Source organism: Oryx dammah, unplaced genomic scaffold (genome assembly GCF_014754425.2).
Source record: "Oryx dammah isolate SB20612 unplaced genomic scaffold, SCBI_Odam_1.1 HiC_scaffold_21, whole genome shotgun sequence".
In the NCBI taxonomy this organism is placed as follows: domain Eukaryota; kingdom Metazoa; phylum Chordata; class Mammalia; order Artiodactyla; family Bovidae; genus Oryx; species Oryx dammah.
The window spans coordinates 43,070,831-43,091,406 of record NW_024070205.1 but is presented as its reverse complement, the minus strand read 5'-3'; the positions used below and the strand labels follow the sequence as shown (position 1 = coordinate 43,091,406).

The window sequence follows — 20,576 nt, the reverse complement described above, 5'->3', positions numbered from 1 at the left end:
CTGAGAGATATCTGTTTGTCTCAACATCACTGATGCTGACCATTGTCATGGGACCCTATCTAATGCTTTGTACCTCCTCAAATAGCCAAACCTGCTGTCAGGGCTATTGTGCCTTATCTAGTAGGTGGGTCTGGAATTGTAGCTCTGACACTGACAGTAATCATATCTTAAGTACAAACATCTTACTACTACATATTTTCTCAGCAGCTATAGCTGTGCATTCGGAGAAGGCAATGGCACCCCACTCCAGTACTCTTGCCTGGAAAATCCCATGGAAGGAGGAGCCTGGAAGGCTGCAGTCCATGGGGTCGCTGAGGGTCGGACACGACTGAGTGACTTCAGTTTCACTTTTCACTTTCATGCGTTGGAGAAGGAAATGGCAACCCACTCCAGTGTTCTTGTCTGGAGAATCCCAGGGGCGGCGGAGCCTGATGGGCTGCTGTCTATGGGGTTGCACAAAGTCGGACACGACTGAAGTCACTTAGCAGCAGCAGCACCTGTGCATTTACCTGAAGGAACACAAATTATTTGTTTATAAATGACTTTCTTCCTATTGTAGGCTTATACATGTATATATGCACACACATATATACATATGATAAATGCATTAAGGGTTTATGTTTCAGTACAGTTGAGTTGCTCAGTTGTACTCTTTGCGACCCCATGGACTGCAGCACACCAGGCTACCCTGTCCATCACCAACTCCTGGAGCTTCCTCAGATTCATGTCCATTGAGTTGGTGATGCCATCCAACCATCTCATCTTCTGTCGTCTCCTCTCCTCCTGCCTTCAGTCTTTCCCAGCATCAGGATGTTTACCAATGAGTCAGTTCTTTGCATCAGGTGGCTGAAGTATGGGAGCTACAGCTTCAGCATCAGTCCTTCCAATGAATATTCAGGACTGATCTCCTTTAGGATGGACTGGTTATATCTCCTTGCAGTCCAAGGGACCCTCAAGAGTCTTCTCCAATACCACAGTTCAAAAGCATCAATTCTTCGGTGCTCAGCTTTCTTTATAGTCCAACTCTCACATCCATACATGACCACTGGAAAAGTTATGACTACAAAAAAAATTCTTCTAATGATGTATGTAAATAAGTTGGGGCTTCCCAGGTGGCACTAGTGGTAAAGAATCTACCTGCCAAAGCAGAAGACATTAAGAGATGCAGATTCTATCCCTGGGTTGGGAAGATCTTCTGGAGAATAAAATAAAAACACAGCCCATTTGTGTTCTTGCAAATCACATGGACAGAGGACCCTAGCAGGTTACAGTCCAGGGGGTTGCAAAGAGTTGGACATGACTGAAGTGACTAAAGATGCCTGTAAATAAGTTTAACTGTGGCTTTCATTTCAGAATAATAAAAGGGTCCTAAAATATCTGGCATTGTAAGGCACTGTTAAGAGCACTGGGGTGGTGAAGAGCAAATCTTCACCAACTTCTAAAAAAGACTTTAGTTCAGAATCAGGTTCTGAATATGAGGACTGTGATAAGGATCAAATTACCTTCTTGAGTCTCAACTTATCTATAAAATGGAGACAGTAATTGTAATTCAGGGCTGTTATGAATATTAAATGTCAGTGTATGTAAATCCCTTCTACCCTGCATATAGTAAATGCTGAAAACTGTTAGCTATTATGATCATTATTAAAATATGGATGATATATACCTTGTAAGATTATAAATATTCGCAAGAAGTAGACAAACTGCCTAATTTATCACATTTCATTGAATCCGGGTTGTACCATTATTTTAGTTACCTCCAAGAAAGACAAAAAATACTGCCAGTTGCACAATAGATAGTAAAGTTGAAAAATGAAATGTTAGTCGCTGAGTCATGTATGACCCTTTGTTACCCCAAGGACTGTAGCCTGCTAGGCTCCTCTACCCATGGAATTCTGCAGGTAAGAACATTGAAGTGGATTGCCATTCCCTTTTCTGGGGCATCTTCCCGACCCAGAGATCGAACCTGGATCTCTAGCATTGCAGTTATAAACAGTAAGGTAGATTCCAATTTCAGGTACATTAAGTGTAAAAAATTTTGCGTTAAAATAAAAAATACTTTCTCTCTTCTTCTCTTCCCTATTACTTAAAGAATGAAGAATGTTTACTCCTTAGAGTCTGAAATTTTGTTTGCTATTCTTTTTCCTACAAGACCCTAGGATCTCCTACTTACTTGGCTACAAGCACTGTAAGCTTTCTGTATCACTTTTATACTATCACGATTCCCCTTTATTTCTTCCATCTCAGTGTGAATTCAACTGCTCAGCATTCTGATTCTTGTTATATAAGATAAATCAATATTTTAAAAGCCCCAAACCTCTTCCTAGTTACTTAACACCTCCGATCTAATATTTAGGTTCAGAACCATTTATTAATGCATATGTACACCTTTGGGCTACCCAGATGGCTCTAGTTGTAAAGAACTCACCTGCCAATGCAGGAAAGGTAAGAGATGGAGGTTTGATCCCTGGGTCAGGAAGATCCCCTGAAGGAGGGCATGGCAACCCATTCCGGGATGCTTGCCTGGAGAACCTCATGGACAGAGGAGTCTTGCAGGCTACAGTTCATGGGGTCACAAAGAGTTGGACATGACTGAAGCAACTTAGCACGCATGCATGCCTTTAAAGTGAGCAGCATGGTGACTGACCAGGCACTCCATGGGAACAGAAACAGACAAAGACTGCAAAGAAATTCAAACGTGAAGTAAGAAATGGCAAATTTATATGCCAAAGGTGGTAAAAAGGTTAAACAGAATGAAAGTGAAGAATAGAAAACTTTCTCACAAAATGACTTCCTAGGAAATCTCTTCAAATGCTCAGAAACACTAATTCAAATGTGAAGTAAGAAATGGCAAATTTATATGCCAAAGGTGGTAGAAAGGTTAAACAGAATGAAAGTGGAGAATAGAAAACTTTCTCACAAAATGACTTCCTAGGAAATCTCTTCAAATCTCTTCAGAAACACACTCAGTCTCACCTAGCAAGTAAAGTGTTGTTAATATAGTTGGTCTCTTATTTGGCTAAACAAAATTAAACAAACATAATAATTTCGGAAATAAAATAATAGAAATCAGAAATAATTCAAATTAAGGTTTTGGTTACTCTGTTTATTTCACTTAGGACACTCAGTTGGACATTAACTGGGGTACTTAAAAGTCATTTCAATTAGGCATCTCTTTAGTCCTTCATCGATTATTTCAAGTGTTCTAGCCTCAAATACATTCCTTTCTTCTACAAACTTCTGAAAGAGATGAGTACCTCCACCTACACCAAAATAATGTACTTTGCTGGCCAAAAGCACCCGTCCATTTTTATCTAACAATCTAAGGAATGTTTGGTGCAAAGGACCATAATAATCTGGATTGTAAATAGTTTCTGAGGTAAGAATGAGATCATATTTTTCAAAGAGTTTTTCACTGCTCAGTACAAGCTTACAAAACTCAGACCACTCCCCTGAAAAGAAGCGGCATTTACATAGCTCTTGTGTTACTGTTGATCTCCTGAGTCTTTTCACATCTGGTTCATTTACATCATTTTCTTCATCTTCCAAAGTGGAGTTGGCCACTACATTAGGTAAGGTTACTTCATCAATCACCACACTGTTATAATCTTGAAAATGAATTTCTTTGGCACCTCCCTTGAGTGCCATTATACCCAGCAACCCTGATCCACAACCAAGATCCAACACTTTTTTCCCAGCAAATTTCACTCTGGCCTTTGTCAAATATGCCAGGAGGTCAAAAGTACCCTCCCAGATTTTCAAGCCTCCTTCATAAACACCTGAAATCAGGTCAGAGTGAGAAGAAAAGCTTTTTGAAATGATGTTTTCTCCAGGGAAGTTCTCTTTCAACAAGGTGGTTTTCATTATTGATATGTTAACGTGTTGGAGACCTGGTAATGTTTCTGTGACTTTATTTTTTAACACATTCTTTAAATCTTTAGGCATAGCATGCTCTTTGGCAACTCTCAAGCAGGGCTCTTCCTCGTGTGGTTCCAAGTTACTTGAACTGTTAGCTGCACTGAATGAGCTGTCTGGGTCTTGAGAGGGAGCCTCATTTCTCTCTGACTTATGTTCCCACAAATGGTCCTGCAGCAAGTCAGATTGTTCCGTGGAACATTTTCTGTCTCTATGTGTACCTTTTTGTCTTTCTGAGACTGAAGACTCTTGTGAGGAATGTAGGGCCAAAGCTCCATCTCCAAGAGATGTTAATTCATCTTCCAGATGGTCTTCTATAGTGAAATTAAATTGAAAAGTCATTCTCTCATAAAATGCACACAACCGTTAAACTCTAAGGAAGCTTCTACAACTTCTGGATAGAACTGATGACACACATGTAAACCTGCCTCAATTAATTATTCTGTTAGTTCTGCTGAAGGTCTATTTCTCTTTAGCTGCTTATACAGTTACAAATATTCAGAGCTATTTCCAAATGACTTTTAAGAGGTCTTTGCTCTTCTTTCAGTGCAGCTCTAGAGAGAAAAAAAAGAAAATTGTTATTAAGAAGCAAAGTGACACATTTCATTAAATTGTTCTTTATAGCATCGGACCTTGCTTCTATCACTAGTCACATCCACAACTGGGTATTGTTTTTGCTTTGGCTCCATCCCTTTATTCTTTCTGGAGTTATTTCTCCACTGATCTCTAGTAGCACATTGGGCACCTACCGACCTGGGGAGTTCCTCTTTCAGTGTCCTATCATTTTGCCTTTTCATACTGTACATGGGGTTCTCAAGGCAAGAATACTGAAGTGGTTTGCCAGTCCCTTCTCCAGTGGACCACAGTCTGTCAGACCTCTCCACCATGACCTGTCCGTCTTAGGTGGCCTCACACGGCATGGTTTAGTTTCATTGAGTTAGACAAGGCTGTGGTCCATGTGATTAGATTGACTAGTTTTCAAAAGGTCAGTTTTCATTCCAATCCCAAAGAAAGGCAATACCATAGAATGTTCAAAATACTGCACAACTGCACTCATCTCACACGCTAGTAAAGTAATGCTCAAAATCCTCCAAGCCAGGCTTCAGCAATATGTGAACCGTGAACTTCCAGATGTTCAAGCTGGTTTTAGAAAAGGCAGAGGAACCAGAGATCAAATTGCCAACATGCAGTGGATCATCACAAAAGCAAGAGAGTTCCAGAAAAACATCTATTTCTGCTTTATTGACTATGCCAAAGCCTTTGACTATGTGGATCACAATGAACTGTGGAAAATTCTTCAAGAGATGGGAATACCAGAACACCTGACCTGCCTGTTGAGAAACCTATATGCAGGTCAGGAAGCACCAGTTAGAACTGGACATGGAACAACCAACTGATTCCAAATAGGAAAAGGAGTACGTCAAGGCTGTATACTGTCACCCTGCTTATTTAACTTCTATGCAGAGTACATCATGAGAAACCCTGGACTGGAAGAAGCACAAGCTGGAATCAAGACTGCCGGGAGAAATATCGATAACCTCAGATATGCAGATGACACCACTCTTATAGCATAAAGTGAAGAGGAACTAAAAAGCCTCTTGATAAAAGTGAAAGAGGAGAGTGAAAACGTTGGCTTAAAGCTCAGCATTCAGAAAACTAAGATCATGGCATCTGGTCCCATCACTTCGTGGGAAATAGATGGGGAAACAAGGGAAACAGTGTCAGAATTTATTTTGGGGGGCTCCAAAATCACTGCAGATGGTGATTGCAGCCATGAAATTAAAAGACGCTTACTCCTTGGAAGGAAAGTTATGACCAACCTAGAGAGCATATTCAAAAGCAGAGACATTACTTTGCCAACAAAGGTCCATCTAGACAAGGCTATGGTTTTTCCAGTGGTCATGTATCGATGTGAGAGTTGGAGTGTGAAGAAAGCTGAGCACAGAAGAATTGATGCTTTTGAACTGTGATGTTGGAGAAGACTCTTGAGAGTCTCTTGGACTGCAAGGAGATCCAACAAGTCCATTCTAAAGGAGGTCAGTCCTGGGTGTTCTTTGGAAGGAAAGATGCTAAAGCTGAAACTCCAGTACTTTGGCCACCTCATGGGAAGAGTTGACTCATTGGAAAAGACTCTGATGCTGGGAGGGATTGGGGGCAGGAGGTGAAGGGGACGACAGAGGATGAGATGGCTGGATGGCATCACCGACTCGATGGACATGAGTTTGGATGAACTCTGGGAGTTGGTGATGGACAGAGAGGCCTGGCGTGCTGCAATTCATGGGGGTGCAAAGAGTCGGACACGACTGAGCGACTGAACTAAACTGAACTGAAACATTCCACCCTCCCCCACCAACAGCTTTTCTATGAAAGCTGTGGAGAGAGAGGGAGACAGATTTGGAAACACACACAGCCTTCAGGGTTCAAAAGCTGAAGATAATAAACTCTAAAAACAAATAAAAGAACAGCAGCAGCACGAACAACTAAAAACAATACAGTCTAAAATTCTCAGGCAGAAAATGATCAGCTTAGTGATTGTCATAGCCCTGCCCAAACATATACTCTTAAACTGCCAGAATCTCTTCAGTGTGAGAAGGTAACAGGCAGGAAGGCCAGGGGTTCCAAACAGAGGAAATAGTTTGCAAGTGTCAGACATTTTTATCTCTCTTAAGCGGCAGGAGGAAACAAACTAGCGATATTTTTTCCTTCTCTATACAAATTTAAAAGAAGGTTTCTCTTAAAATTCTGTGTTGCCATGACACCTGGTTTCACCTGAAGTTAACTACTCTCAAACCTAGAGATAACCAAGGCCTTTTTCTTATGGAAATATTTATCTTAAGCTATGCTAATGTACTATGCATTTACCAAGTCGGTTCTGCCTTTTGGCTCAGAATCTACTTGATAAACCAGTATGTTATACTCAGATATTGTTCCTCTAATCTAGGTAAATGAAACTATTTGTATGATGATTTGCCCTTCTTCAAGATTCAAGTTAATCATTTTATGGCCCAAGATAAACCATTTGGTGCCAAGCTTATCCCAAAATGCATCTTATGGGTGAGGGGCCTGGTGCCACTCTGACTTTTGAGACATTCCTTTCTTTCATTAACAGACTGCTGCTGCTGCTAAGTCGCTTCAGTCGTGTCCAACTCTGTGCGACCCCATAGACGGCTGCCCATGAGGCTCCCCCGTCCCTGGGATTCTCCAGGCAAGAACACTGCAGTGGGTTGCCATTTTCTTCTCCAATGCATGAAAATGAAAAGTGAAAGTGAAGTCGCTCAGTCGTGTCCGACCCTCATCGGCCCTATGGACTGCAGCCTTCCAGGCTCCTCCTTCCATGGGATTTTCCAGGCAAGAATACTGGAGTGGGGTGCCATTGCCTTCTCTGAACAGACTGCTAGTGACTATATAACATCCATCCAGCTGAAGACTATGGGCGGGGGGGTACTCTTTCTGCCCCCTTCTGATGCCTATGTCAGAAGCTTTCTCTATCTTCTTTATGCTTTAATAAAACTTTATTACACAAAAGCTCTGAGCAATCAAGCCTCGTCTCTGGCCCCGGATTGAATTCTTCTCCTCCTGGGGCCAAGAATCCCCGCATTATGATTCAACAACAACCTTTCACGTCTGTTACCCTTTCAAGTAACAGGACTTCAGGACTGTATTTTGCTGAATGAGCATCCCTTTAAAAACATGCACAGGTATGCTGATGTGTGTAAATTCATCTAAATGACCTAACTACAAACATTTAGCCGAGATCAGCAGCCCTAAGTGTACTGGGAGTGAGGTAACTCTGGAGTAATTAGTAAAGACTAGCTTGACACAAAATAAGGGTACTGAACCGTGTGGAGAGGGCCGTAGAAAATGGAAGCAACTTAATCAAGAGGGTCTTCCCTGTATCTACTGTGCTAGACACTTAATATATACCATGAGTTCCATCTGCACACCAATTCTGACAAGTGGGTCTCTAGCCCCATTACACAAGATGTACAGAGTAGGGTCAACACATTAAGTGGGTAGGAAGGCGCCTGTTTCTATCCCACTTCACCGCGGGACTTGCAGTCATTCCTGGCCGCGTGCCCAGGTCAAACCCAACCCCAGATGTGCAACCAAAAGCCCCATGGGATGGAAGGTTGTAAGTCTGGGGACTCTCGGCTCTCACCTTCCCCACACCGTCTCAAAGCAATGTTGACAGCGATCCAAACTTGGAGATGCTCGTTGCCCGGCGGACTCCCGATTCACCTCACGGAGAACGCCGGCCAGATTCGCCAGACCGGAAACGTGCACCAGTGAATCGAGTCCTCCGCAGGCCAGACAAGCCCGGCTTTCTTCCCAGTCGTGTGGGGCCCGGGCTCACCAAGGAAAGCGGCGCCCTTCCTCTCTATGGTGTTTGTTCGCAAGGCCTGCCGGGACGTTAGGAGTTTCCGGTCTTGGCTCTGGCGGGAGTGTTTTGAAGCTTTGGTGCTGGGTGAAAGCATGTCTCAGGAACGCGCTGTCCCGGCGAGCGCGGTTCCACTGGAAGAAATAAGTAGCTGGCCGGAGGAACTATGCCGCCGGGAATTGCCGTCTGTCCTGCCTCGGCTCCTTATATCCTTTATTGTCATTTCCACCTGGAGAGGGCTGTGGGGCCGGTCTCCAACCTTCTGTCTCATCTAACGCGTTTCGGGCCTTGTTGGGTCCATGCGACTTCCACCTTCTCCTCTCTTTGTTGACAGTGAAATGAGTAAGCGAGGAAATGAAGGGCGAGCGAGAGCCGTGGGTGCTGAGGCCAAAGTCACGCTTGGCTTTGACATTGGGAGGGCTCTCGGGTGTTCTTACAATGGTTTTCGGCAGTGGATATGGCGTTTTCTTCCACTTCTCTGGGCCTTCAGGTTGCTCTGTACGTGCAGTTAAGTGTGATTACTTTTGCTTGGTGGAGAGCGGGGGAGACAGGAACTTAGCCTTGAGCTTTAAGGTGGGCCGACTCTGGATGAAGGAGAGGAGACCGAGATACTCCGAGCGCTCATTTCTAAAATGGGTGGTAGAATCGAATTAAAGGACGTAGTTCTGCCATGGTGCCAGGTGTGTAAAAGATGTTAAGCAAATTCAAATGTTATTCCCGTCCGGTTTTCAAACCTCTTGTTTTATTGCTGGTGAGGAGTTGCTTCGTTTACTAATTGGGTTTCATGTGCTGCGTTTGAGGTACTTAGGCCTTTGTTCAGGTGCAGACCGTTTAGTAGGTGAATCCCTTGTTGGTTGTAAATGTATGTGGAGGCCTAGCCCTTCATGTTAAAAGGTAACTTTTTTTTTTGTTTTTAAACAGCTTTGAGCACAGAAAACTTAACATAAAACTGCACTCAAAAACAAGACCTTCACTTGAGAAATTCTGAGCACTGCACAAATAATTTTTTACAGATAAAGCCAAATGTAGATATTACTGTCACAAAGAAATCATTCACCTGGACACTGGCAAAATTCCACTTCAGTGCCAAAACCCTTTCTCAATTGTTGTACAGATATGGAATTTCTATCCTAAAAGATTTTTGATTTCTGCAGCAAATAGCCATCCTTCTCAAAAACTTTTACAATGTACATAATACATAGCAGGCAGGGTGTTAGGCTTAGGGGGAACAAAGAACATGGTTCCTCTTCCCCCCCTCAAGCTTATCGGGGATTTCAGTAATTGAAAGTAAAAATTTTTATTCCTGCCCGCCCCCCCCCCCCCCAAAAAAAAGTCAACATTCCTTCCTGGTTTTCATCTCAAAATTCAAAAGAACCAAATCCTGTTCTTTTGATGAAATTTTAAGTTTCATCTCAAAATTCGAAAGAACCAAAACCCCTAAGCTGCTTAAACGGTTTCACAAGCCAAAACCTTTAATCAAGTTCTTTCATTTCTGCCCTCAGACTATATTTTGAATCCATCATCCCCGTTTCCTGTCACTGCTCCAAACCCCCATAACCTCTCATCTGGGCTGTAGGTAATAGTTCTCTTGCTTCTACTCATGTCCTTTTATAATCTCTCCAAAAAGAGTTCATATTGAAAAACTTGTCATTTCCTTTTTAAGGCACCCTTTACCACAAGGGCTTCTTAACAAATTAGGAATAAAATCTAAACTTTTACTTTCAAGTCTCCTCATGTTCTAAGCCTTGTCCTCTCCTACTTAGCTCACTACATTCTAACCAGACATACATGAAGCTCACCTACCTTAGGATCTTTATGTTTGTTGATGTTCCATGTAGCTCTTCTCCCAGCCTTTGGTAGGTCTCATTATTCAGGTTTCAGCTCAAATGTCACCTGCTCAGGTAAGCCCTTTTCAGAGTCTTCAGTTTTAGGTGGTTTCCCCAAACCCAGTCAGTAATACTTATCCCATTGCTCTGTTCAGTTTTCTAAAGAGCAGTCAGATCGTTAATAGAGATTATGTTGTTTACTTCGTTTCCTTTTTGCTTTTCCTCACTATACTGGGAAGTTCATAAAGGCAGGAATTTTGTTTTCACTGCATTGTCTCCAGCACTTAGAATAGTTCCTGGCACATAGTAAGCATTCAGTGAAGGGCTAAAAAATTTTGTCATGTTTTAAAACAGCCTGAAGTTTCATTATATAATTTCGTTTTTCAGCTTTTGGTTTTACTACAGCACTTTTCAACAAATGAAAGAAATTTTCTATAAATCCACAGTTCTGTCACCCAAACATTATTTTTATCTTTTGCATTTTACATGTTATTTTTCAGCCTTTGCCTGCATGTCTGCATAATCATAACTGAAGTTTAAATTTTGGAAGAGGTTAAATTTTTTTTTTTTTTTACCTTTTCTAAAATTTATACATGAGGCACATTCTGCCCTGAACTAAATTAGTTCTACTGAACTAAAATGAGTTAATGACCATGCCTCATTTTGATTGCTGCTGTAAGATATGTAGTTGCAAAGTAAGATTTCAGAAGAAGAATGACTTCTTATATTACTGCGATGGGGTTGTGTTTTTTTAATTTTTCTGATTGACACATGCTTTAATAATTCTTATATTTTTACAGTAAAAACTTTCTAACAATTCTTAATGGTTTGAAAGTGTGTAGTTAATAATGTGATTACTGTTAACTTTTACAGTGCACATAGGATAGTTTATTATCACGTATTTGTAAGCTCCTATGTGCAGAAGAGTTTCAGTCTGATAAGGTGATAAGATAGATATGCTAATAACATGAAAAGAAAGTAGAAAATGATCGGTGACAGGTGTAGATACAGTACTATAGAAGTGCTAAGGAGAAATAAATTTGTTGCAGAAACCAAGGATTATTATGGATTGTTTTCTCATCTGTCAGAAATATGTCATAATTACATATAGTTTGAAGAGATAAGTTTATCCTTGAGTGTTTTGAAAATACTTAAAGTATTTTCATCCTATTGTTTGTTAGCCTACTTAGCATTACTTTTTAAAAGCAAAATTAAGCCAGTAATTTGAGTCTAATTTTAGTCTCTTACTATCATTGCTTAAACTTCAAGAAAGGTCTTTGAAAATCTGTTCTCAGTAGTGAATATCTTACTCAGTTCAGTTCAGTCGCTCAGTCGTGTCCAACTCTTTGCGACCCTATGGACTGCAGTACGCTAGGCCTCCCTGTCCATCAACAACAACTGCAGTTTACTCAAACTCATGTCCATTGAGTCAGTGATGCTATCTAACCATCCCATTCTCTGTCGTCCCCTTCTCCCGCCTTGAATCTTTCCCAGCATCAGGGTCTTTTCAAATGAGTTAGCTCTTCACATTAGGTGGCCAAACTTTGGAGTTTCAGCTTCAACATCAGTCCTTCCAATGAACATTCATTGGACTGATTTCCTTTAGGAGGGACTGGTTGGATCTCCTTGCAGCCCAAGGGACTCTCAAGAGTCTTCTCCAACACCACAGTTCAAAAGCATCAATTCTTTGGCATTCAGCTTTCTTTATAGTCCAACTTTCACATCCATACGTGACTGCTGGAAAAACCATAGCCTTGACTAGACAGACCTTGTTGGAAAATAATGTCTCTGCTTTTTAATGTGCTATCTAGGTTGGTCATAACTTTTCCTTCCAAGGAGTCAGCGTCTTTTAAATTCATGGCTGCAGTCACCATCTGCAGTGATTTTGGAGCCCCAAAAATAAAGTCTGTCACCGTTTACACTGTTTCTCCATCTGTTTGCCATGAAGTGATGGGACAGATGCCATGATCTTAGTTTTCTGAATGTTGAGCTTTAAGCCAGCTTTTTCATTCTCCTCTTTCACTTTCATCAAGAGGCTCTTTAGTTCTTCACTTTCTGCCATAAGGGTGGTGTCATCTGCATATCTGAGGTTATTGATATTTCTCCCGGCCATCTTGATTCCAGCTTGTGCTTCTTCCAGCCCAGCGTTTCTCATGATGTACTCTGCATGTAAGTTAAATAAGCAGGGTGACAATCTACAGCCTTGACTTACTCCTTTTCCCATTTGGAATCAGTCTGTTGTTCCACGTCCAGTTTGAAATGTTGGTTCCTGACCTGCATACAGATTTCTCAAGAGGCAGGTCAGGTGTTCTGGTATTCCCATCTCTTTCAGAATTTTCCACAGTTTATTGTGATCCACACAGTCAAAGACTTTGGCATAGTCAATAAGGCAGAAATAGATGTTTTTCTGGAACTCTCTTGGTTTTTCGATGATCCAGTGGATGTTGGCAATTTGATCTCTGGTTCCTTTTCTAAAACCAGCTTGAACACCTGGAAGTTCACGGTTCACATATTGTTGAAGCCTGGCTTAGAGAATTTTGAGCATTACTTTACTGGCATATGAGATGAGTGCAATTGTGCAGTAGTTTGAGCATTCTTTTGACTTTGCCTTTCTTTGGGATTGGAATAAAAACTAACCTTTTCCAGTCCTGTGGCCACTGCTGAGTTTTCCAAATGTGCTGGCATATTGAGTGCAGCACTTTCACAGCATCATCTTTCAGGATTTGAAATAGCTCCACTGGAATGCCATCACCTCCATTAGCTTTGTTCGTAGTGATGCTTCCTAAGGCCCACTTGACTTCACATTCTCGGATGTCTGGCTCTAGGTGAGTGATCACACCATTGTGATCATCTGGGTTGTGAAGATCTTTTTTGTACAGTTCTTCTGTGTATTCTTGCCACCTCTTAATATCTTCTGCGTCTGTTAGGTCTGTCCATTTCTGTCCTTTATTGAGCCCATCTTTGCATGAGATGTTCCCTTGGTATCTTTAATTTTCTTGAAGAGATCTCTAGTCTTTCCCATTCTATTGTTTTCCTATATTTCTTTGCACTGATCACTGGGGAAGGTTATCTTATTGTTCCTTGCTATTTGGAACGCTGCATACAAATGGATATATCTTTCCTTTTCTCCTTTGCTTTTTGCTTCTCTTCTTTTCATAGCTATTTGTAAGGCCTCCTCAGACGGTCATTTTGCTTTTTTGCATTTCTTTTTCTTGGTGATGGTCTTGATCCCTGTCTCCTGTACAATATCATGAACCTCAGTCCATAGTTCATCAGGCACTCTATCATATCTAGTCCCTTACATCTATTTCTCACTTCCACTGTATAATTGTTACGGATTTGATTTAGGTCACCTGAATGGTCTAGTGGTTTTCCATACTTTCTTCAATTTCAGTCTGAATTTGGCAATAAGGAGTTCATGATCTGAGCCACAATCAGCTCCCAGTCTTGTTTTTGCTGACTGTATAGAGCTTCTCCATCTTCGGCTGCAAAGAATATAATCAGTCTGATTTTGGTGTTGACCATCTGGTGATGTCCACGTGTAGAGGCTTCTCTTGTTTTGTTGAAGAGGGTGTTTGCTATGACCAGTGCATTCTCTCAGCAGAACTCTATTAGCCTTTGCCCTGCTTCATTCCATATTCCAAGGCCAAATTTGCCTGTTACCCCAGGTGTTTCTTGACTTCCCACTTTTGCATTCCAGTCCCCTGTAATGAAAAGGACATCTCTTTTGAGTGTTAATTCTGGAAGGTCTTGTAGAGGTCTTCATAGAACCGTTCAACTTCAGCTTCTTCAGCGTTACTGATCTAGGCGTAGAGTTGGATTACCATGATATTTAACATTTTAATACTATAATACTAGTATCTCCCTTAATTTTTTTACTCTATGTATCAGCATTCTGACAGTTGGAGTGAGCATATTCGTAAGTAAAATTGTCTTAATTGTATGATAGCTTTGATGTCATTAATTCTTGAGTCCCACATCTCAAAACAGTTTCATATTCCTTTTAAATTTATTCTTCCTATTGTAGGGTTACAACTTTTATAATCTTCAGTTAGTTAAAATGACCAATTACCTCAATTATAGTACTTAAAAAGTTTTAAATTTCAGTCTGCATAGATACCAAAAGTGTTCTATTTGATAACGTGTGATAAGCACAATGTACATTTTAAATATTAGTTGTTAAGCTGGTTAGACCTATAAAAAACATAATTTGCAGTCTACTGAATAACCCTCAACCTCTTTGTTCGTGTAGTGTCAGTTAGAAAATAACTTTCTAAGTTACAAAAAGCTGATTGTTTAGGCATGACTAATTTGTTATTTGGAAAAGTTGACTTTATCTTCATTATTCTTACTTGATGTAATTTACTTATTTACTTAGAAGAAGTAGAGAATTAAGACTATCCTTTCTAGTTTCCCAGTATATTTTGAGTTCTTTTCTATTTACGTTTCACTTGATTGTGGAATATTTGCTTACAATCTTGAACCTATGTGCTGCGTATGGGCATATGGAGTCTAATTTTTTTTAAGTCACAGTTATTTTTTTATCCTGAGGTTAAGAGTTATGCACATTCAGTATAGAAAATTTGTTAACATGCAGAAAAACAGAATAATAAAACAATTATGAATCTGAAATATTTCAGATTTTGGCATAAGACATCCTCATCTTGATTCTGTATATTCCTGCTAGCTTATCTGTGTATTATTTTTTGTATTTACATGTTTATATATATATTAAATCAGAATTATACCATTTGAAACTTTTCATTTTAGCTTAAAGTATTGTGGACATTTTATCATGGTTTTACATAATCTCTAACAAATGTTTTAATGATCGTACATCCTATTCAGTAGATGGACCTCATCCATTAACTGATCCTCAATTACTGGACATATACGTTGGTTTTTTTTTTTTTTTCTAATTTTGGTATTATTTCAGGTTATTTAATTGTTAATTCTCTACATAGACTATGGCATTTTGAAACTGTTCAAAGCTTTTGGTTGGTAGTACTTACATATGCTTGCATTGGGAACAGATAGTAATCTTTGTTGGCTGATGTGGCTTAATATTGTTACAAAATATATTACTATTTTCTTTTATAGAAATTCTGAAAATTATTGTGGAAATATTTTTACCTCATATGAACCACCTGACATTGGAACAGACTTTCTTTTCACAAGTGCTACCAAAGGTATAGTACTATTATTATCTTAATATACATGTTTTCAAGGCTAGTAAAATCTAGCCTCATTTAGGCCATTTATTCTTAATTTCTTAATGTATCACATGCTTGAAATACAAATAAAACAGTTAAAAATGATTTCATGTGAGAATATAATGGTGTTAGTGTGACTGTTATGTGAATAAACAACTTATGTTTTCGGAGAGTATGGATTTTTTACTAATTGCATTTTTATTATTTGTAGTTAATTTTAAATACTCTTATAATTTTTAAAGCCATTCATTGAAAATTAGGATGGATGATGAAGTTAGTTAAGTCTCTTTTTGTATCTTCTCTGTACAGTTTATTAATAACTGTTAAATTTCATTGTCTGGAAAAATGAAGCCAGAATTTATCAAAGCAGCCTTAGAATAAAAATGTCTGGAATATTGGTAAAATCAAGTAAATTAAGAGGAAGCATCAAATTCACCACTGCATAGCTACCTTTTAGATATATGTGGTATACCTTTTCTCTGAAAAGCAGAGTCATTACTTTTTTTTTTTTTATGAGAACTAAAGGTACTTTGCTGACAAAATGAGACTTTTTTTGTAATAACCTATCTCTTATTAGAATGGACTTCTAAGTGTAGCTTTGAAGCAAATAGTTACCAAGACTCCTTTTACTCATTCACTCAGTTCTCTAAAAATATTCTTAAAATTTGTTCTTGATACCAAAAAAGGTCTAGCTAATCTGTGGATGAAAAGGAGATATTGAGTGTTAACAGGCCTGAGGGAAACAGTACCCTCTTTAATTACAGTGTGTTGTCAACTATGATTGTTCTTGTAGTGCAGTGTTTAGGCCACTTAACTTGTTTAGATCTTAATTTGGCTAACTTTTCAGACAAAAACACCTAGTTTTGAGGTCACGTACTGTGTCTCTAATCTAGGAATGGTGTTTTGGGTTGGGCAAAAAATGGAAACTGGATAGAAAACAAGTAAATAGGTAATTCAACACAGATTCATTACCACACCAGAAAATATCCGATTAATGTTCACATGGATGTTGATTGGTTAAGATCATCATCTTTTACTTATTTAAGTGTAAGAGTAGCACTTTTGTTACAACACCGAAAAGTGAACTTTGAGTGATCTCTTTATGGATGTTATTACAGAAATAGAAGACATCAATTTTTGTTGAACACTTTGTATTTTTCAAAGAGATTATATTAACACTATACAAAAAATACTATACACACACACACACATTATTAACTTTATTAGGTACAGTTGTTATACTGGACAATATCCTGTGGCTATTAATAATGCAAAATCAAGTCAATTTTTTTTTGAATGGTGTGTCTTTCCTTTTCTAGTGACTTCTATTACTGCTGTTTATGACCTGCTTTGTTTTCACAGACTGTGAGATTATTTGATGACATGATGTATGAGTTAACCAGTCAAGCCAGAGAACTGTCAAGCCAAAATTTAGAAATCCAGAGCACTCTAAGAAATATTTTACAAGTATGTCAAATATATTAGGAAGGGGGGTGGGGCAGAACTTCAAGAGTGTGAGAATTTTTATACTAATATTAGCTGTATACTCTTTATATAATAGCCCAATGCTAGAATCAAATTTATAGAATTAAAGATATGAAGATATTGCAGAAAGCATAAATGAATTTTTATACAATTTTGTGGTTAATAAACATCTTAATAAACTTGTATAAGTTTAGACAAGTAATAAACTAGTGTAAGACAAATATAATCAAGATATCATGCCCTATCTATAATTCCAAGGCATATGTGTAGAACACCTGCCATATACTTTGATGTGTGGGTTAGTATGCCAACTTCTTTTTTTTAACCAAATGTCTAGCCAGTTTTAATATTTGTAATTCTGATAGACTAAAGTTATATGTAAGGAGGAACAGAGGGTCCATTTTGTTCATTGTTATATCCCTAGTATACCATTCAGATGCACAGAAAATATGTTCTGAGTGAAACTTCTTTCCTTATTTCCAGACAATGGTACAGCTATTAGGAGCTCTTACTGGATGTGTTCAGCATGTCTGTGCCACTCAGGAATCCGTCATTCTAGAAAATATTCATAGTCTTCCCTCCTCTGTCCTACATGTAATCAAAAGTACATTTGTACATTGTAAGGTGAGTAATGGGTCTAAGTACACTTTAAATGGCCTAGAATCCATGAGCAAAGGGCCTGAGTTGGTAGTGTTTGTTTGTTCATAAGCTTACATTTATCCTGTATTATCGCAGTGGATTTTTCCACAGAGCAAACAGCATGTATGTAAATATTTGTTTCAAAATAAGTAGTTATAATCTTACAAAGGGGGCTCTTGCAGTTTCCTTGTTGTTGTCTTATTCTGTTTCCTCTTGGTAAGGAAAGAAGTGATATGGATTCATGTTGAGTCACAGGGGTCCTGAAATAGTTCTGCTGTGGCACTGGTGACTCAGGTGAATTCCTTAACAATTAGGTGCCTATAAATGGACCTTGACCTTTATTTAGTCCTGTGGCAGCTTTAAAGCAGAAAAGCTGGCTTAAGATTTGTGGGCCACAGGCAATTTTGATAATGCTATTTGTTGGGTGACTGTACCTCTCTAGTTACCTAATCCTTCTCTTTGGTGATAAGGTACTAAAATGTCATGCCATGGACCTAATGTTATTAATCTCCTTTTTTGTTCTATATTTGTAAGATCTTGGAAGTCAGAGATTGTATTTTATACATGCTTTCATCTCTCAAAGTACACTATATACGATGAAAGTTCATTAAGCATTTCTTTAATGAATGAATATGTTATTCAGTAAAAATATTAAATTTATAAGCTCTGATAGAATGAATTAAAATAAATTTGGCTCCTGAGCATTCTCTGATTTGCTTTTTTCCTCTCATTGTTATTTTTTTGTGATCAGAATAGTGAATCTGTCTATTCTGGGCGTCTACACCTAGTCGCAGACCTTCTGCAGGCTCTTTTTAAGGAAGCCTATTCTCTTCAGAAGCAGCTCATGGAACTGCTGGATATGGTGTGCATGAACCCTTTAATAGATGAGCATGATGATATTTTGAATATGGTAGTAGGTGAGTGAGGAAAACTTACTACTTAGTATGTGATGTATGTTGACTATAAACCATGCATCAACTAAATTATTGAACCCAATCATTGCTTCTATTTAATGATTCATAATATTAAATGTATAAAAAATTTAAATCCTACCCAATAAACTTTTAATCTTTTCAATTTTTAGATTTTGTAGAGTTGATATTTGATGCATTAACAGATTTATATATTTAGGCTAGTGATTTTCCCTACTTTCTTCAGTTAAGTCTGAATTTGGCAAAAAGGAGTTCATGATCTGAGCCACAGTCAGCTCCTGGTCTTGTTTTTGCTGACACTGTATAGAGGTTTTCCATCTTTGGTTGCAAAGAATATAATCAATCTGATTTTGGTGTTGACCATCTGGTGATGTCCACTGCTTTATTGACTACACCAAAGCCTTTGACTGTGTGGATCACAACAAACTGGAAAATTCTTCACGAGATGGGAATACCAGACAACCTTACCTGCCTCCTGAGAAATCTGTATGCAGATCAAGAAGGAACAGTTAGAAATGGACATGGAATAAAGACTCGTTCCAAATAGTAAAGGGAGTACATCAAGGCTGTATGTTGTCACCCTACTTATTTAACTTATATGCAGAGTGCATCATATGAAATGCTGGGCTGGATGAAGCACAAGCTGGAATCAAGATTGCTGGGAGAAATATCAATAACCTCAGACATGCAGATGATACCACCCTTATGGCAGAAAGTGAAGAAGAACTAAAGAGCCTCTTTAGGAAACTTGGCTTAAAGCTCAACATTCAGAAAATGAAGATCATGGCATCCAGTCCCATCACTTCATGGCAAATAGATGGGGAAACAGTGGAAACAGTGGCCGACTTTATTTTGGGGGGCTCCAAAATCACTGCAGAAGGTGATTACAGCCATGAAATTAAAAGATGCTTACTCCTTGGAAAGAAAGCTATGATCAACCTAGACAGCTTATTAAAAATCAGAGACATTACTTTGCCAACAAAGGTCCGTCTAGTGAAAGCTATGGTTTTTCCAGTAGTCATGTATGGATGTGAGAGTTGGACTATAAAGAAAGCTGAGCACCGAAGAATTGATGCTTTTGAACTGTGGTGTTGGAGAAGACTTTTGAGAGTCTCTTGGACTTCAAGGAGATCCAAGCAGTCCATCCTAAAGGAAATGAGTCCTAAATATTCTTTGGAAGGACTGATGCTGAAGCTGAAACTCCACCTGATGCAAAGAGCTGACTCATTTGAAAAGACTCTGATGCTGGGAAAGATTGAAGGCGGGAGGAGAAGACAGAGGATGAGATGGCTGGATGGCATCACCGACTCAGTGGACATGAGTTTGAGTAAGCTCCAGGAGTTGGTGATGGACTGTGCTGCAGTCCATGGGGTCGCAAAGAGTCAGAGACAGCTGAGCTGAACTGATGTATTTAGTCAATGTTCAAAGTAAGTTGTTTCTCCACAATGATTAGCAAAGAAAGCTGTGCAACCTTGTACCTTCTAAAGCAGTAGCTTTCAGAATTTTTAAGCCATAAATTCATAGTAAGAAAGTTTTCATTCCTTCCTGAAACACATATAAATAACACATGTATGTGTGTTTGTGCATGTGTATGTATATACTACATTTATTTATTGTACATGAAATAATGTATTAGTCTATTTCATTTTTAAACAGTGCTGATTGCTCCTTCATTAATTTCATCACTTGCCAAATGCATCATGTCCCAGAGTTTAAGAAACAATACTCCATAAGGGCAAAGGTTGCATTCATAACTTCAGCATAAGGAGAGTAAGTTGGTTTTGTACAGTATTATAAGGTACCTTTTGCTCTGAAAAACCACCCCCAAATCCATTATATTGAAGCAGCTACTAGGGAGTTCCTTGGGGGTCCAGTGGTTAGAACTTGGGGCTCTCATTGTTGGGGCCTGTGTTCAGTCCCTGGTGAGGGACTGAAAATCCTGCAAGCTGAGTGGCACAGCCCAAAAAAAAAATAAAAAGAAAAATAAAGCAGTTACTGTTTCATTTATTCACAGTTCTGAGTTAGTATTTTTAGGCTGGGCTGAGGTGGGACAAGATTTCTCTGCTTCATAGGGTGTAACTGGCTCACCTGGGTGTTTGTGGCCATTGACCTTACTCATAAGTGGTTGTGAGCAGAGGGAGGAATAATGTGCTGAGTCAGCCATGTGTACCCCATCATCCAGCAGGTT

The 20,576-nt window shown here is 39.1% G+C and overlaps 2 protein-coding genes across 3 annotated transcripts in view; one reads left to right on the top strand and one right to left on the bottom strand.

Annotated features, from left to right (window-relative positions):
• Positions 1-3,079: 3,079 nt before the first annotated feature.
• On the bottom strand, positions 3,080-8,297 carry METTL18 (methyltransferase like 18). The gene is made up of 2 exons (XM_040263548.1): positions 8,075-8,297; positions 3,080-4,469 (listed from the first exon to the last, which is right to left on the bottom strand). The coding sequence occupies exon 2, from the start codon at positions 4,255-4,257 to the stop codon at positions 3,136-3,138; it is 1,122 nt and encodes a 373-aa protein (XP_040119482.1). The 5' UTR covers positions 4,258-4,469; positions 8,075-8,297; the 3' UTR covers positions 3,080-3,135.
• A 38-nt stretch (positions 8,298-8,335) lies between these two features.
• The window catches only part of CUNH1orf112 (chromosome unknown C1orf112 homolog), a 51,219-nt gene continuing 38,978 nt past the window's right edge, over positions 8,336-20,576 (top strand). Inside the window, exons 1-6 of one of the 2 annotated variants that reach the window (XM_040263544.1) lie at positions 8,336-8,499; positions 13,999-14,038; positions 15,220-15,308; positions 16,695-16,799; positions 17,301-17,441; positions 18,208-18,373. In XM_040263544.1, coding sequence (XP_040119478.1) covers positions 8,389-8,499; positions 13,999-14,038; positions 15,220-15,308; positions 16,695-16,799; positions 17,301-17,441; positions 18,208-18,373 — 652 coding nt within the window. In that variant the 5' untranslated portion in view covers positions 8,336-8,388. The remainder of the gene's footprint in view (positions 8,500-13,998; positions 14,039-15,219; positions 15,309-16,694; positions 16,800-17,300; positions 17,442-18,207; positions 18,374-20,576) is intronic. The other variant, XM_040263543.1, reaches the window with a different exon arrangement.